At 30.0% G+C, this 19,671-nt stretch overlaps 1 protein-coding gene across 1 annotated transcript; it reads left to right on the top strand.

Moving 5' to 3' along the window:
- The first annotated feature begins 3,281 nt into the window (after positions 1 to 3,281).
- On the top strand, positions 3,282 to 6,793 carry LOC123886191. Its single transcript, XM_045935525.1, has 6 exons — positions 3,282 to 3,840; positions 4,703 to 4,835; positions 5,056 to 5,195; positions 5,309 to 5,371; positions 5,449 to 5,517; positions 6,363 to 6,793. Exons 1-6 carry the CDS (start codon positions 3,637 to 3,639, stop codon positions 6,435 to 6,437), a joined length of 684 nt encoding a protein of 227 aa, XP_045791481.1. The 5' UTR covers positions 3,282 to 3,636; the 3' UTR covers positions 6,438 to 6,793.
- The last annotated feature ends 12,878 nt before the right edge of the window (positions 6,794 to 19,671 follow it).

Here is a 19,671-nt window from a genome sequence, read left to right as displayed (position 1 = left end):
TATCTTTAATTGTCTATTAATAAAATTATAAAAATTTAATATTTTAAAAATAATCATCAATACAAATTGAACAAGATCATATATACTAATATTTACATTTATATATTATTAATAAAAAATATGGTTAAAACAAGGTAAATGAATAATATACTTTTGTCAAACAAAGTCTTATAATTAGGGATGAAGGTAGTATAAAAAGCATGATCATTGTATATACTCCCTTTGTCCCATTTTATAAGACATCATTTGACCAAATGCACTATTCATATGTCTTGTTTTGACCGTATTTTTCTAAAAGTATATAAATGCAAATATTATCGTATAAGATCTTGTTTGATTTGTTTCGACGAGTATTTTCAAAATATCAAATTTTTATAATTTTAACTAATGGACAATTAAAAATATTCGTAATCAAAGTTATGCATCGGTGTACGTGCAGTGATCAACTAATTCTTATATTTTTGGATTGAGTAAGTAGTAGTATATGCTTTATGACTTTGTTGTTCCGATGCTTTTCTCTTATTTTGTTTGTATCACAAAACTTGATGGCTGTGCCTAAAATAATCCAACGGTGTCCATCTACGGCTCATGTTGTTCCTCTGTCGCGGGAAAATAATGTACAGGTTTAGTAATTTGGCGGGAAATATAGAGTCTGTTCGTGCCTTTTGGGGAGAGTGAGTGGGAGAAGATATTTTATTAATTTAGTAATTAAATTAAATTAATTAAATAATAAGAGTAAATGATTGTATCTTCTTCTACAACTGCGAGAGTGAAACTGATGGCGCGTGTTATGGAAATTTCCTGTGTTGGATAGAAGAACATCAACTACAAGGTACATCCTTCTGTACAAGTGGGACCCTTACCATCAATTTCGGGTGTGTGTCACTTTATGTTTGTTAGGCAAATATGTTATGTGACTAACTTTTTTAGATTTATCGTATAATTTTTTAGATTCATTATAGAATAGAATTAATGGATTTAGAGTATATTATTGTTTAGATATATTAATTTTATAATAAATCTAAAAAGTCAACATTTTCTTATATGTAGCACCGAATGAAGTATTATATTTAGAGACATATGAGACACCGTATTATTATGGATAATTCTTTGAACTCTTTAAAATATCTGCAATCTATGGTGCTAAAAAAATTAAAAGTGTGAAAAACAAAAGATATAAACATATGTTGATTTAAGCAAAAAATCAATTTTTCAGATTAATTGAATAATGAATAAATTTAGTCTATATTATAGACTCTCCGTTTGAATTGATTTACTTTTTATTTTATGCAAAATATCTTATGCAGATAAATAAGATTTTATGTTAATTTATAAGTTTTCATTAATGAAAATTGTATTTTAATAAGCTATTTTTTCAAAAACTACCTTGACAAACTTATAATAATACATAAAAACTTATTTACTTGCATATGTTGTTTTGTATAAGCTCAACAATAAGTCAATCCAAACGGATCATAGAAAATTATTTTTGTACTTATATTAACTTTATGACCTAATCAGAATAGTCAGGCTGGTAGAACACATTTTCAATACGATGGTGGTAAAGTGAGATGTACCTATGGGACACTCTGATACTCGGATCAATTTTTGTGTATAGTGAGAAATTTAAGAGTAAAAATAAAATATCCGACTATATGCATAAGAAGAGTATATACAGTTCCTAACACGAGTCATCGTCATTGATGCGAGGGCGAATCTTGCGGTCTCGACGTTAATGACTATTCGAATAATAGTTGAAAAATGATGATTAACACTAAATGTCAATTATTTCGATGTCAGCCATTACATGAGTAACAACTTATATAACCGTTGAGCAGAAACGTATGATCTTGGCTAACATGTTATTGAACCGAATTCGACGCTTATATGACCATGCTCAACACTAATTTGGACTCAGGCAAGGGCGGAGCTGCTTGTGGGCTCGGCAGGGCCGTGGCCTGCCCCAGTTTTTTTTTTTTTTTTTCTTACAATGGGAAACTACTCTTATACCCTTGCTAACTCTCTTAAATTTCAACATAACCCACGCGTGACAATATTCTTGCTTCTTCACCCTCACCCTCACACGCAAACGTCATTGGTAAGTCGGCAACCACACGGAAGCACCGTTTGCGCAACCCACCGCGCCACCTTCCACCGTCGACCTCATCTCTCTGGTTCTGTTCTCATGTATCTCTTATGAAACCCCTCTATTCTCTCAGATTTTTTGTTAAATTGTTATTGTTGAATGTTGTTGTTTTTCGCCTGTTTCTTTAAGGTTACATTAATTTAGATCTGAAGGTAGTCACAAGATGGAGAAGACAAAATGCAAAGAAAGATTGTATATATGGTGCTTCTCCATTGATGAGTGACGATGGAGAAGAGTAGGAAGACAGAATACAAAGAAAAATTAGTTAAGGAAAGAGATAAAGGAGGGATTGGGTGACGGAAGTCCTATGCATTACTACTACGTTTTAATAGATCCGAACCATTCAATTATTTTAATAGATCCAATGGTATATTTTTAGTGGCAATGAGAGACTTATACATTTGATTTATAAATTAATAAAAATAAAAATAAAAATGCGGCCCTCCCCAATATTTTGAGCTGGCTCCGCCACTGGACTCAGGCCCAATTTATAACTAATTACGGAGTATAATACTCCCTCCGTCCCGTAATATAAGCAAAAAAAATATCTTTTTGATGTCCCAAAATATAAGCAAAAGACAATTTTTTTAATCCTAAAGTTACAAATTACCCTTAGTCATAATTCACTATTGTTTAGTTTCCCAACAAACTTTTGGGTAGTTAGCTTATTTCAATATGACTTTTTAACTTTCATCATTCAAAAAGCTGATTTTTTCCATTAACAAGAAGTAATTATAACAAGGGTAATATAGAAAACTTAATTGTTTGTTTTGGTAAAATTTAGAGTTTCTTAATAAGTGTGAAATTTTTTTTTTGCTTATATTCCGGGACGGAGGGAGTACATGTCAAATGTTTCTTAGGTTTATTATAAGTAAATTTTTTTTTTTTTTTTAAGTTTATTAAAAAATAATATATTTAGTCTATAATATAGCCGAACACATTGGTTTTCAATGAAATTAAAAAGTAATTTGTTTTTATAATAGTGATTGAATATAGTACTAGTAGTAAAGAGAAGGGCAGTATTGGAATATAGGTATTAGGAGGCAAAGAAAAATCCAAAGAAACAACACAAAGTCAACAAGTCAACATGAGTAACTTCTTCTCAAAAACAAAAGCCAAAAAACCTCTCCTTAATGAGTGGGGTCATTACATCATGTACTCTCTCTCTCTCTCTCTCTCTCTCTCCCATCCTACGTACATGATTGAATACATCAACCTCTTTTCATTACGTGGCACTCTCCCATTCGTCCATCCCCTCTCGTCGGGATTCATATCTACACCCCCCCTCTCTCTCTCTCTCCTCTGTACTGTCTCTCACTACTTTTTCCATTCCCTTCTCTCTCCTCTATCCACCCACCACTCTCTTCATTCTCATCTTCTCTCACCAAATTTTTCTCTCCCCACTTTCCTCTCCCTCAATGCAGGATCATCACCACCCTGATCACGGTTTTGATCTATAATAACTTTTTTTTTCTCTCTTGAAACTGAAAATGTTGGAAGCAATGGAAAGTTCAGTGAATGGTGGATTCTCACAACATTTACAAAGCTTTGGAGATAGTAGTGAAGAAGAACTCTCTGTTCTTCCTCGTCATACCAAAGTTGTTGTAACTGGTAACAACCGTACTAAATCAGTTCTTGTTGGTCTTCGTGGTGTTGTTAAGAAAGCTGTTGGTCTTGGTGGATGGCATTGGCTGGTACTAATTTTCTTAATCAATTTCAGTTTTTTTTTTTTTTGTTATTCTAATTTTGTCTTGAAAATGTTGTTTTATTTATGTTTTTGTTGGTATTCATGTTTTGGAGTAACACAAAACAATGTGTTTTTGGTTTTTATTTGCATGTTTTCTTTATACTTGCAAGATAATTTTTTTATAACTTTCATAACTCAAATCATTTGAATTTTTAATAAAAATCCTATATATCCAAAATCCCAATTCATTTCAAAGTGAAATCATTGAATTGTACATTTTTAAGTATTGGGTTATTGGTTTTTATAATTTTCATGGAGTTTTTTTTTCTTCTAGTTATGGATCTAGTGTTTTGGAATTTAATTTCATTGTGAATGATTGGTTGTGTATGTTTTTTGGTTTTGTTGGTTAAAGGAAATTTTTCTATGATTTTGCTTGGGTTTTTGGTATTGGTAATTCTTAAAATGGGTTTTGGTAAAAAAAATTGTTTGTTAAATGAGGTAACTTTCATGAACTTGAATTTTGCCAATTTTATTCATTTTTTCCTATTTTGAAGAGCAAAAATCTCTACTTGATGATTTTTTTCATCTTTTGTTGATGTTTAATATCTGATTGTTGTTCTTAGCTCATGCATGCTTTGACCATTAACTCTTTTTTCTTGGATAAATTAAAAAACAAGTATATGGGGTATTGTATCTTTTTTTTTTGAACCAGGGTATTATATCTTTTAGTCACAAGTTTTTTCATATTTTGCTTGGATCTGAATCAATGTTATTGGAGACAAAAAAAAATCTTGAATTTTATAGTTTTGTTTTATAAAATTTTAGCATGGATGATAATTTTACACTGTTTTACATGCATAAAATTGCAGGTTCTTACCAATGGTATTGAAGTGAAGCTGCAGAGGAATGCTCTTAGTGTGATTGAACCACCTACCGGTAACGAAGAAGATGACGACCTTGAATTTGAAAATGAAAATACCATTTGGCATGGATCAGATATGGGTGAGATTCAATTTGGAATGTTACTTTTCTTTTTCTATCTTTCCAAGTTTTTGTTTTTCTCTTCTATTTCAATTACATTTTAGGAAATTATGAGTGTATTTGCAAAGGATATTTATTATTTTTCGATTGATTTCTACTTGGAATCCATGCGTAATTGTTTATTTTCCTTTTGATTTTCGCTATGGCTGATTTTGTTTGTGCTATGTTTGATTTCCCTCAGCATCAGATGACACTCAAAAGTCCAACAAATCAAGGAATAGAATGCAAAGATCATTAGGATCGTCTCACAAGAGCATCAGCAGGTCCTTCTCTGTTGATTCACAGTCGAAGGGATCCATTTCTATGCCTCACGCATGGACGGTACATATCAACTTGACTATTTTTTCTCTTACACTAGTTGATTTTTCTAGTTTGTTATATGTTTGAAACCAATTAATGTGTTGATTATTCAACGATTGAAAAATATTGTGCAGAAGGTTGACTTGAGCAAATTGGAAATGTCTGCGTTGTGGAGATATTGGCGACACTTCAATCTGGTAAGCAAATTATTTTACCTATCTTGTCTTTTACTGGTTGGTGGAAATCGTAGCTTATATTGAAAATGGTAATGCAGGTGGATGCTGTTCCAAACCCATCAAAAGAGCAGCTGGTAGATGTTGTTCAGAGGCATTTCATGTCACAGGTACATTAATGTTTGCATTAGGATCTTTCTTTCTGTTTTATTAGTAATTGTTCAGTTCCTAATTCCTATAACACTTATTTGGTTGAGCATTATCTCTAGTTCCAATTGGATTTGGATTTCATGCAGTCACTAATCCCACGTATTCACAAAGTCAACACCAAGGTTTTAAATAAAGGTCCGTTACCGCGAAAACGGCCGCGACAAAAAGGTATTGGGGCCTAGCGTTACCGTTTTTCACCGTTTTTATATGGTGAAAAAAAATCACGCTGAAACGCCGTTACGGCCGCGACGAAACACCGATACAGCCGCAAAGAAACGCAACATGGCCGCGACAAAATGCTAATAGATAGAGATTTCTATTTTTTCCAATAGAAATGCATAAAAATCACATTTTTAATACAAATATGAACATAAATTATAAAGTGTTATATTTTTTAACTCTTTTCAAGTTCAAAACTTTACATATATCTCATATTTAAGTTGTTATACATATATCATAGTACAAATAATTTTAATAAGATTTGTGCGATATTGTGATTTATTCACACCGCGACGACCGTATTTCATAACGCAACAGCCGTAACAGCCGAAATCGCGAAATCCTTGACGCGACCGCGACCGTGACCGTGACCGCGACCGCTATTTAAAACCTTGGTCAACACATTAGATCTCAATCCAACGACCACCAATGTGTTGAATGTGTTAATGCATGGGATTGTGACTTCAGGGAGTCTAAATCTGTTGAATTATGAATGATCACTCGAGAGTTTCAAGTTGTTTGATGTAGGACGAGTATTTGGTTAATATGATGGTCTGATATCACGTTTTATTCTTAATTTGTGAAGCAAATGGACGAGTTGCAAGTTATTAGGGGATTTGTCAAAGCTGCAAAGAGACTTAAGACAACTATGTGCAAATGATGGAGCGGAGCGGAGCGAAATGCTGATATATTCATAAAAGTTATATATATTTTCTAATGCTAACAAAGATGACGGTGTCTAATATGAATAATCCACTTCCCTTGGTACTATGTAACATATTTAGCAATAGCAAGTAGTAGTATTTCGGATCTCAATTAGTAGTAGATTGATTAAGAGGTTATATATAGAACAACTCTTTTGTAGCATCACCTAGTTATGTAGATATGTGACCTTGTCACTTGGATCTTCATGGAAGTTTTATGACTTCCTTTAGCTTATGATTATAATGTACTTGCTGCTCACATGGGAAGTGGGTTTCTTCAAACTTATGAATGTATATATCTTGATTATTCTCATGTATGAGTTGGTGTATAGTTGTGCTTCGCGTCGAGGGAGGGAAGTGAATGCACGAGTAATCTCGGCCTTTGAAAAAATTAGAAGGTTTTGATCATGAAACTTATTTAAATTGTCAACCATTTGATTTTTTTTAATTGCGAAGATTTGGTTGACTATGTGAAGTTAGTATTTGCCGACTGAAGAGGATCTGCGTCCGGCGACTCGGCGAGGGACAGTTAAAGGAGAAGCTTAAATGGAGTTGACTGTATTTTTCTTTCAGAAATGAATAAACCATTTTATTTAATGTTTAAGTTTGGTCAAATAGTAATCAATAGGGAACAACCTTAAAAATTTCCTGTAAAAAAATAACCTTAAAAAATTTGTTTATCTTTTTTGTTGTAGCATGTGTCTGATGGACATTAATTAAGACATTTCTCACTGATTTTCAAAAGCTTCAATGTGTGTATAGTTTTTTTTTATTAATTTGTTTTTTGGTGCAATATATAGCTTTTAATTCACAACAAATTTTCAACGTTTTGTTTTGGTATTTTCCCAATATACAAAGGTACTATATAGACTATAGTTGGAGTAGATTAAATAGTTGACATAAAAAAACAATAAATTTAGAGAAATGTTATTTTGACAACAAAAAAAGTTGTCCAACAACAACAAACGAGGGGCCCGTCACCTTTTTGCTATTTTTTATTATTTTTGACCTGCATCGATTTGCGTGCATAGATAGAAAAAAATTGTTGTCCACCCGGGACAACATTTTTATGTGTTCAAATAACACTACTCTAAATTTAGTAGTGGTTGTATTTTTACTTGAATTAAGATATAATATTCAAATCCTATAGTACAAGATTTTTCCAAAGTAGTAGCAATTATAAATTTTCATCTAGAAACAAATTGCCAGCTGTGACCAGCTGGATAACCTCATTTTTCAAGCAATTTCGAATTCAAACTTTCAAATTAATGATGTCAAAAGAGACCTTACATTGAAACTTAAAGTCACCAATATGCCATTTATAGTATCTTATCTTTATATACATATATGTAGAGGATTGAAATGAATAATAAGGTATTATCAAAAAAAAAAGAAATGAATAATAAGGCCATGCTCGTTTAATAAAAGTAGTACTAGTAGTGTACTTTTACTCTTTTTTCTTTAATAATAACAGTTTACTTTTACTTTTTTTAAACTAGAAAAATGTTATTAAAGGTCTTAAAGATATTGTTTAAGGTACTAAAAGACATAACTTTTGCATAGAAAAGTGATGTAACTATTATTTTGACGATAATTTAACTTGTATTTTCACGATTTTTTTTTTCTGTATTATGAAATATTTAAACTATATCTTCAGAACAGTTGTTAGTATGTGATTCTTTCGGACTTAAGATTTTTAACATGAAAGAGTGAATAAAGATTTTGACAGTGGATGATTGATCAACGACTTTTCAAGATGGGAGTGTATATTCAAACAACCACTTGATTAAGTAAGCATTATGGTTTGAAATTTTAGAGTTAGAATAATGGATACCTGAGTTTAGATTGCATGTTCGAATTTATAGTGAGAAAATTAAAGTTTTAGATTATGGAGCTTTCTCTTGAATACTTGTCCTAATTAATGTATAGGTGTAAGGAGATATACTAAATTCCTTCATCTAACGGGTCGGGATGGGGCGTTCAACCCTAATCAAGTGTACTTCTAGGTTCCGTTTGTGAAGTTATTTGCACAAACGCCGGTGATTGAAGGTGACTTAATCGAGTATGAAAATGATCTTCAACACAATTCAGAACAACATAAACTTTTAAATAATGACCGTTATAGTTGTAATTTTGAATTAGGTACTCTTAATAATTTAAAAATATTACCCAACAATCAATAAAAACAATTGATATAAGTATATTAACTTGCGGTACCCACTTGAGTTGGTTTGATGATATTAACTTGAGATCTGGAAATGTACTCCTCCTTAGGATTTCAAGTTTGATTTTTCCGGATGTCAATTTAAGTGGACTAATTTAGGTTCTTCAAAAAAAAAACTTGCGGTACCCACACAACTACTTTTATTGTCCCGGCCTATGGCAAAAAGATTTGTAGGCAACGTCCAAAATTAAGACGCCAAAGCTTAAAATTTGGAGACAAAACAAGATGCGCATGCCCAAAAAATAAATACTCGTATGAAAAAGGAAAGCTATGGGTTAATATGTGTGGTAATGAGTAATGACTCTAATTTATTTTTGTTGTGGGAGAAAGGGTAATGTCTCTAATTCACTTTGTGAACAAACATCCAATCCAACAGAGCAACAACATATAGGTCAGGCTTATGATGTGAACGTGAGTCAAAATCCGGTGGATATTAGGATCAAAACGGGTCCCATTGGACACATGCATTTGTTTGGACTGTGAGTAAAATGAATCAACAATCAACAGTCAACACCAGTAGAGGATTTTTTTTAAAGAATTGTTAACAATTTTTTTTTAATGATCTTTTTATAATTTCTCTGCATTTATAATTTCAAAAGAATGATCTTTTTAAAATTATTAATATAATAAATAGTGTATTTTTTTCATAATAAAAATGTTCATAACTTTTAAAAAACAAATAGTAAAAACTACTACTATTTTACTATTTGGCTTTTCTTCAAGGTGAAGATAATAAAAAATGAAGAGAAACAAATTTCAATGGTGTTATAGAATTTGTAGAAGTTGGATGAATGAAATAACATGTATTTAAGTGTTATTTTGTTTCTTTTTTTTTTTTTTATAATGTTTTTGGATTTTTAGTTCGCATACTAGAATGAGAACTTTTATTTATCATAATATTTATGGGGGGGCGCAGATGTTGGAATTGAGTCAAATAAAATTTCCACTCTCAAAATAGGTGCGAACAATACTCGCATCCTAGAATGCGAGAGGTAACTTTGGTAATTTAAAGGAGCACGTGAGAATTTATAGGGGGCATAAAAAGTAAATATCTTATAAGAAATTGTGGAGCCATTGGACCGTAGGCCCATAATATCCAATTTGCTCAATCTAGGTCTGGATTGGGTTTCAAGTAAGCCTTATATTCTTGAAAGAAAAAAAAACCTAATATTCTGTAAAAAAATAGATATTGGAGCCATCTTTATTATTAAGGTTTGAATCTTGATTCACACCACCTTATAATATATCTTTTCTTTTTGGGTTAGCCTTTTGGTTCTTTGAAAAAGGGACACTACTGATTAAGAATTTGATCGTGAGATAAATAAAGTTTGATTAAAAATTGTTTTTCTTTAAGAATTAAATTTGATTTTTCTCAAATAATTTGTCGTAGGCAGAACTCATTTATCACTAGAGTTCAAATAATTTACTCATTTTTATTGAGTTTACAAAGAAGCTAACGGTCGAACCTACGACCTTTAACATATTACACAAATTTTTTAGTGGCTTTAATTTACTCATCTTTTGTAGGCCTAAACCATTTTTCCAAAATTACTACATAATATTTAGAGTTCTTCTCAAGCCCCATCATCATATTGATTGAAAAATAAACGAGTTTGACATAATTTGTTAAATCTTCTTTACATATAATCATAATCTCAAAATTAAATCTTCCTTACACATACCAATGTATAGTTTGAATCATCAATATCTTTAGTTTAATATTGTGAAAATATCATTAAGACAAATCAAACAAAATCATATTTACTAATATTTGTCTTTATATATTAGTAAAAATTACGGTCAAAATAAGTACACAACAGTAATAGTTAAAGTACAAATCAGGAGTACCAGAAGTACTCAACAACAAAATAAACGACAAAATAAGAAAAACGTTACACCACAAAAACACCAAAAATGACTCTTAGAAAACCACCACAGCCACCTGAGGCAGCTGCCGAAAAAAAAGAGAGGAACAAACTAGCGATGAGAGAGCACGACAATAAATACTATTCAACCAGAATGTAAAAAAACTAAGCACCACATCCCCACCTCACCTTAATAAATCAACACAAAATAGGACGCACCTCCCACTCATAGAGGAAACAGGGACCGCCAGAGTTTATATGTACTATTTTGGAGACATGACCATTGAATGTGTTAAGATCCTCAAAGTCATTAGTCTATTTTATTTAAGGTCAATAAATCATCAATCTCGACAGCGTTCAAAATTTTTCAATAACACTAATAGAATCCTTTAAATTTTTACATTTCTGATTTTAACTCATACATATAATTTTCATTTTGAAAAAAATGCTAATATATATCTTTAAAATTAAGAATATATCCTTAGAATTAAGGATATATGTTAGCATGATTTTTAAAAAAAGAAGAAAAGCTTCCAGTCAAATCTTTTTTTATCATACTCTTGTCTTTTATTTGGTTACCTTACCCCCCACGCAATTTGAGTAGCACCGCATGCATTCCAGCGTGCATCCACTGATTCAACTTTTTCGTTGTTACCACTTGAATTCTTTTACTCCCTTAATTAAATCCTAATAATATAAACCACTTCAACACATTGCACATAGATTCTAAAATAAAATTATCATTTAGTATTGTTAGCTCATCCGAAAATATTGATATTAATATTATATATGTAAGGTTTGAGATATTTTTACACGAGTTTGAATTTAGGATTTTATAATTAGATATGACAAAAATTACTGAATTAGATGTGAAATTTACACGACTTTGAATTTAGGATTTTATAAATAGATAATCACATGTTTAAATCTGTGATTATCTATTTATTTATCTCAAATTAGTTTTTTACTAGAATCTCTTTCCTCTAAAAATTAGAAAATTAATATAAAAAATGAACAGTTTAACTTTTTACCTGTGATTATCTTTTGACAAGAAAATCACCAAATTAATTCTATTATGTAATATTCTTAAATAAAAAAATGTTTGAAATTATAAATATTTTAAAAAGAAAGAATATTAATTCTATTAAGTTGTTAAATTGATCTATACATTTAATCATTTACATCTTCCTATCAACTAGTAATATAAATAACCTATTTAAAATATTCACAATCTCTAAAAGCTTATTTAAGAATGCTTTACAAATATTATATATTATATATCATAAAAAGAACACAAGAGGTTATATATTGTAATTTTTTAAGATAAATTTTTAGAGATTATGAATATCATATACTAGACTAATTTAGTGATTTTCTAAATTGAAAGTATAAATATATTTTAGTCATAAAATTGGGCAAATACTACTCCGATACCGTATAAATAGAATTTAAATATGTGCGGAATTGAAATGAAAGAAAAAAAAATGTTTAAAATATTCACAATAAATCCATTTGCTACTCTGTAAACTAAATTATTTGTCATCACTATTTTATTCCAAACAAACTTTGTCATACTCAATTCAAGTGTCCATGAGTCATGAGTTCCGGGTGTGGAGTTTAAAAATTAGAGTGATGATAAAGAAGTCATGAGTTCTACTATTTTGTTGAACAAAAATTATATAATTAATCCGACAACTGCGATTGGTAGGGGTTGAAATTACTTGACGCTAAAATTATCTCTCAAACTAGATTAGATGGTCTATTGGACCGGATACTGGTCGTTAAAACAAAACAAAAAATTAATTATTAAGATTAAAAAAATGTTTTTGCTAAAACTACTTGATGGATTAGATGCGGACAAAATATTCAAAGCTTGTTAATTTTCTTTTTCTCATTTTCTCATACCTATAATCAGAACAAAAAACTTACCAAACAATGAAACAAAGCCAACAAAATTATCTTAAATTTTAAACGGAAAAACTCTAAAATAATGGGTGCATCCAAATAGAGTCCTCTTAGCTACATTAACAATAGTGGAAATATTAGTTTTTTGTAAGCAAAAGTAACAACTCAAATAAAATAGACAAAACCATCTAAATTATATCTATATTCCTTCATTTATCTTAAAAAGCGAGTCATGAAAAGAAGACTAAACTACTAACAAATTTGTGCGACAAGAAAATGCTAAATTATATCTATATTCCTTCATCTAATATGCTAATACTAATTCTAATATATATAATGCCAAATTGCTTTATTCTTGAAGCTAATACTTGGTATCTAGTTTTAGACGTCATGCATGGCTTAGCCTGGACTACATTATTCCCCAAGAATCATGGAAAATATGACAAACACACTCTTATTATATATTTAACATAAAACATTGCTTTCTCTACTTCAAATTGATAATATCATGTCAATTCATATATTCAATGTATGTAGGAATGGTATCTCTGTGCTATAGTCATTCTCAAAAACGTCAATGATCGAGTTCCATGTAAAGTAATTTAATTAGAAAATAGAATATTTTAAAACCACTAAAATTATGTAGTATGTGTGTGTAATGTGTAGACACATACTAAGAATATATATTTGTAAGATGATCTAATGAATATGGGACATTTAGGTCCCGTTTGAATTGACTTATTTTCATGCTTATGCGAAACTACTTATTCAAATAAATAAATTTTTATGTATTATTATAAGTTTTTCAAGTTAATTTATGAGAAAATAACTTATAAAAATATAATGTTTGTAAGTGAAAACTTATGAATTAACACAAAAATTTATTTATTTGCATAAGTTAGCTATACTAATAATAAAGGGAATACTCAAATTTTGGTGTAGCCTTTTTTTGTAATACCCATAACAGTTTTTTTTTTAATTTCTTCTTAACTTCCACATTTTTTTAACTTCTATTTTAGTAACTTCTTCTCTCAAACAAAAAGTAACTTCTATGCTTTTTTATTTTCATCAAATCATTTACATTTTTTAACACATTTTATTTTCATAAAATTGGGCCACACTGGCCACTAGTTTTCATAAGTTCAAAAATAAACCAAATCCAATGGACCTTTTAATACAGACAAGTCCAAATGTAGAATATACATTTGTTTTTATTTTCTATTAATGTAAAATTTGTTTTCTATATCAAAAATAGTAAGAGTGTGCCTTTGGACAATTTTCAAAAAAATTATGTTAGATGGACTCAATGAATATGGTGAGACATACTCTACTCCTTCATAATTATAGATTTATTTCATTGAGTGAACATTTTCTTCAAGTATAATATACCATATATAATATACCATTTTCTTTAAGAAATCACGCAAATCCATTCTCTATTATTGTCGTGTAAAAGGCCACTACACTGCAACCATTATTGTGCTATATAATCAAATTAAAGAGATTGAAAAGTTTTGACTAGAGCATTGCTAAATATTTCAAAGCACTTTACACAAGAAAGGCAAGAGTACGTGTGACTTATACAATTTTAAGAGAATAGGAAAATAGTAATTTCTTACTTTGAAGGAAATCACATCTGTTGTTGGTAAAAATTAAGCCAAAAATTAATGATCGCGAATTTCACGCCTTTCGTATTTTGGTTGATTCGTAAGAATGAACATTACTATTTTGCCAATTTCGGTGGGCTAAGTCTATACAGAGCAAAAAACTCTGGCTTTAAATGGGGCCCCCGCAAGTGGGCGGTGGGATTGGTCCCCTTAGATTAGTCGGTCTTAAGGCTACCAAGTTTTCAAAAAAAAACTTTTAATTTAATTAAAAATTTAAATAAAATTTTAAAAAATATCATTAAGAAGAAAGCTTCACTACAGGAGAACAAACTGAGTGGCTGATTAGTTAAAATTTGGGACTACAAAACAGAATTGGAACAATAAACATCCACTAATTTACATCAATTCAAGGCATGTTCTTTATGGGCTAAAAGAAGTATATACTTGCACACTAATATTATGTCCTTTTCATAACATTTCAAGGCAAAGACTGCAAGTGTATATTACAAAATTGGAATGGCCAATTGCATCTTCCTTTTTTTTTTTTTATATGTTCTTTTTCTCTGTTGCTTTAATAAAAGTACTAATACTTTTTTTTTGGGTAGAAAAAGTACCATTAAAACTTAAAATACAGTATATATATGACGTCGTATTGCTAAACTTGGCCTCTAATTTCAAGTGAAGAGCCTCATGAGTCACCATCAAGTATATTTTTTATTTGATTTAACAATCAAGTATATTTAAAAGTGACCATGCCTTTCTTTAACATAATTAAATTAATTAATGATGTCATGATTTATAAAAATAATTAACGTATACGAGTATTTTTTATTTTTTAAAAAATCAACCTCACTACTAGTTCAATTGTCATATTTGAATTGTACGTGGCCGGTTAAAAAATTATGTGTAAATATTGGTTTTTGAGCATATTTTAGAGAGTAAAGTATCTTGCGAGACAAAGGAGGAGCTTTTTTAGGGAAATTTGGAACTAAGGACTTGTGTCTTTTGAGTAAGATTCTCGGATTCGAGATATGAGAGTGAATTCTATGTGGTTAAATTTGTCTGCAGTGAAATCTCATTCATACATTTTTTTCTAGCAAATGAAATTTAAATTAAATTATTAAAATAATATAATAATAATGGGTGTAGATCTTTACTGGACTTCCTCCAGTATCGGAGAGGATCCTTGTTCGGAGATACATAAATACATAGCAAACACCCTCGATAGTTATGAACCATTGAAAAAAGGTTATAAGTATTCACTAATGAATTCTTGAGTGAAAACTACCAAGCAAGGATTGAGATATGAGATGAGAGAAATTAAAGATTGCTCTTTATGACCTATATATTGAACAAATTTTTTTTGCAACTCTTTTGCATTTCTTGTAAAGACTCATTGATAATTACTTTGAACTAAGGTGGTGAGGCATGATCAGTGTGGTACAACGGTTATAGGTTTTTATGGTGGTGGTTTATGAATGTACTGCAAAACATGTGTAGCACTACGACGCTGAAGTCCGCATGAGATCATGTGTCCACTATATCCGACGAAGAATGCGAGGAGCTGTTGAGATTGATCCAACAGTTCAAGGGCATCATAAGGGAAAGATTTGTTGTCACGGGAGTACGAGATATCTTGTATGCTGCATAAGTGACCTTAGGCTCGCTGTGAAGAATGATAATAAGTAGGGTTGAATTTTTTATAGTTGGACCGTTTGTATTGAGCCTGGATTAGGCGTGCTTATTGCTCTATTCTTTTTATCTTTATATTGATTGCGTGATTTTGCTATACACATATGTTCCAAATTTTTCTTTGTTTTGAAGTTATTATTACTTCTTTTTTTTAGTTGAAGAAACTTGAAGTTATTATTACTTAAACTGTTTATTTGTTGATTGTCATTGTTATTTATTTTTTGTCTTGAACAAGAGTTTGTATTCACAAACATAAATAATTAACACTTCATAATTGATATTCTAAAATAACAATTATCGTATAAATATGCACAGACGCTATAATGCATGTCATAAATGAGACGACAAAAATACATAAAATTAGAATTCTGCTTCTAGCTGTGGAAGCCACCACTGAAACGTGACGTTGAATTTGTTTTGCTTCAATTACTTATTGCATTGGGGTGTCACTGACCTTAAATTATATATATTGTCTTGCTATTGTTACGGCAATGGGGGGACTACCCTACAATATTAGTGCGCTTACCTTAATGGAAATGTTTGTGCTATACGTAACTAGGTCCATTATACACTAATATGTCAAATATTACCCCAAATGTTAGGTACGTAACTAGGTGTCAACAATATGATAAGAGCTTGCCAAAAATGCAAAAAATGTGGGATTGACAATAATGCAAGATCCATTATACACTAACTAATGTCAAATGTTGGGTACGTAACTAGGTGTTACCGTACCGATATGTTTTACATTTTTGACTGGATGTCAACAATATGTTAGATCTTGCCAAAAATGCAAAAAATGTGGGATATATGATAGTAAATGGGTGCATTTAAAAGATGAGAAAGAGTTATATATGTTGTCATTTTCTAGGGAAGGTTGGATTAAAAGATGTCCCCTGCATTTATTTAAAGATTGTGATAAAATGTTTGAAAGTCTAATTCAACCGGTAAAAAAAGTCAAAAAATATTAAATTGGACGTTATAACCGGAGTTTGAATCTCAACTTCTCCACTTATATTTATGAATTTAGAATGATTTTTTTTATTTGGTCTATCTACCAAAAAAAATATTAAAAGACACTATTTCTTTCATATTATTGAAAAGGAAAATGCTTAACTAGTGCCCTTCTGAAGTCTGAACAGTGCCATAGGGAAACTAGTTAAACATATTAATGTTGAAGTTTTATGTTAAAACTTGTACATTTAACATATTAAAAACATAAAAGTCATCTTTATCTTTTAATTTACTTTTTTAGTATGCTTAACAAGTGTCTCGGAGATACTGTTTAACATGACCCTATTAAAAATTAGTGAATCAGTTGTTGAGTTAGACTAAAATATTTGAATGGCCGGTGACATTTTTTTTAGAGATTTGAAAGTATATATTATATAAATTATTATTTAAAATTTAAAAGAAATATAAACTAATTTACATGAAATTTACAAAATCTACATTTGGTCTAAATAACATATCAAATGATTTTAGATTTGTATAAAATTTTACATTAGTGATTTATACGATATACGTACATGTTCAATTCTACAATAGATTTTGTAAATTTTATATTCATTAAAATACTATTTTTTACTAAAATAAAAAGATGTTCATTCTAATTGGTGTGTGTTTGTGTGTCCGATTGATAATTATTATGAACATAATTTATTTATAGTTTAAAGGTGTTAAGCAGTCAGTTTAATAAAAGTTTACACAGACATCCGATGAGAAATCATCACTCTTCCATATCATATAAGTGGTTTCAAAATAACCATACATTACTCATTTTTGAGTATTTAACTGGGTCTCACGTCTATTCATCACTAATTAATTATTTTTTAATAATAGTACCTAATAAGTACTCTATCCCACCAACCCAACATCTTTTAAAAAGTTCTAAATTGGGCCTACCAATATCTATACATAATTATAAATGGGACCCACGAAAACAAAATAGGTACTAATACTTATCGTAGAACTAGTACCTAGCTATATATTAGGTACTCAAATGGGTATTGCTCCAATAGTAGTACGTAATAAGTACCATGAATAACTATTAGATACTACACTATTGGAAATGATCTTATTGATTTTTTGTGTAACATTGTTTTACTTTGTCTGCTTGTATTAATCTCATTGATTTATAGGATATCTGTTTGAATCCAACATTCTTCGTATTTTTACATTTAAAGTGTGCAAATTTAATCATTAAACTATTTTATATAAAAAAAATAAATTTTTATGCACCCAAAATATTAGTAATTCAATTTAATTAGTATATTTAGGAAATTTGTTTTTTGAAAAGATGTTGGAACACTTGAACAATGAAGAAATTGATGAGCACAGCATATAGACAACTCCAAATAGGCTTAAACACCCTTAAATTCTTACTCAATACCATTTAAATAGACAACAAAATATCTCTTTTAATTTAACTAAAAGTTTTAGATTTAAATTCAGTTTTAAAGTAGTATTAATTTTTTTAAGGAAAAACTTTACACGTTCATCGTAATTTTATCCATCTCAAATAATTAGTCTCTACAATTGCGAGTATACTGATTTAGATAAAACTTTCTCCTATCTCTTTAAAAAAACATGATAAGGGTGTAGTTAGTACTAGTAGATTTCCACTATCATATAAAGCAACAATAGAATCTATGATTAGGAAACCAACAACCAATACGATTCCCACTCAATCAGACACCACTCCAAATATTTTGGGATTCCTGTTGTGTTTATAATTCTCTTGCTGAAAACTTGTCCCTTACGACTGAGAATCTTTTTACAAAAATCCTCTTTAAATTTGTTTGGAAAATATTGGTGTGTATAAAATCTAATAAGAATAAGAATAAGAACATTGGTTAAGAATTTACAAAACGGATCATACTAATTAGTGCTTCCAGGCACTACTTAAAAAATTAAAAAGAGTAAATTTTGTTTTAAAAATAACATTGTCCATATTTTAAATATATTGATTACATAAGTTAGCATTTTCCAAATCTAAAAACACGAAAATATAATGTAATGAGGAAAAATGAATAGCAAGAACACGAGAGATAATTTGTTATTTTAAGATTATTATTTCTCAAAGAAAATGAATGTTCAACTCCATGTATTTGGTGCGTAAATGGAGAATGGAATGTGATTATACGCGTAAGTGCATAAAAATCTCCACAACGGAGAAATTCAATTTTAGATATTTAAGTAGATCATACATACATACAACACTCATTTATAATTTCTATAAAAAATAGTGATATGTGTAGAATCAATATTTGACAACTTTTAGAACAATTTTTTGTTTCGTCTTCTTATAAGACAAACATAATGAGAGAGATGTCCAAAAAATTGTCTCAAATGTTAGAGTACCGGAACACCTCTTTTTAATAGATACTCATTTTCGTTTTGCTTTAATAATAATACCTAATAATTAAGTACCACTTTTTATTGAGTAAGATATTACCATTGAAGATTGTCTAAGCCTACCGTTAACAAGGATGGTGCATGAAAGGAGTTTGAGTTTAGTCTTTCAAGAAGATCGAATCCACAATAATATAATGGTGGTGTGTATGTCAATGTCATGCTACGATGCTCAACCTCGGTGTTTAAGTTTCATTATGTTACCAAACAATCGGGCGGTCCTAGGAGTTGGCCAATTGGTGGGCCGCGAGCCCACAACCCACTCCTACTTTATAATATTTTTGCTAAATTACATTTTTGACTTCATAACTTTCACAAATTTATGACTCTGATCTTTTATTTTTAAAATAGTATTTTTTACCCTCAAATTTTTACAAGCTTGTAATTTTAGCCCCTAATTTTCTCCATTCTAAAAATTATTTTATAAACTGATATTTCTATCAAAGAGGGATAAATGTTTTTATCAAATGAGTGAAAAAAATGT

This window comes from Trifolium pratense, linkage group LG1, assembly GCF_020283565.1.
Source record: "Trifolium pratense cultivar HEN17-A07 linkage group LG1, ARS_RC_1.1, whole genome shotgun sequence".
Lineage (NCBI taxonomy): Eukaryota > Viridiplantae > Streptophyta > Magnoliopsida > Fabales > Fabaceae > Trifolium > Trifolium pratense.
This window is presented reverse-complemented; position numbering and strand designations above follow the sequence as displayed.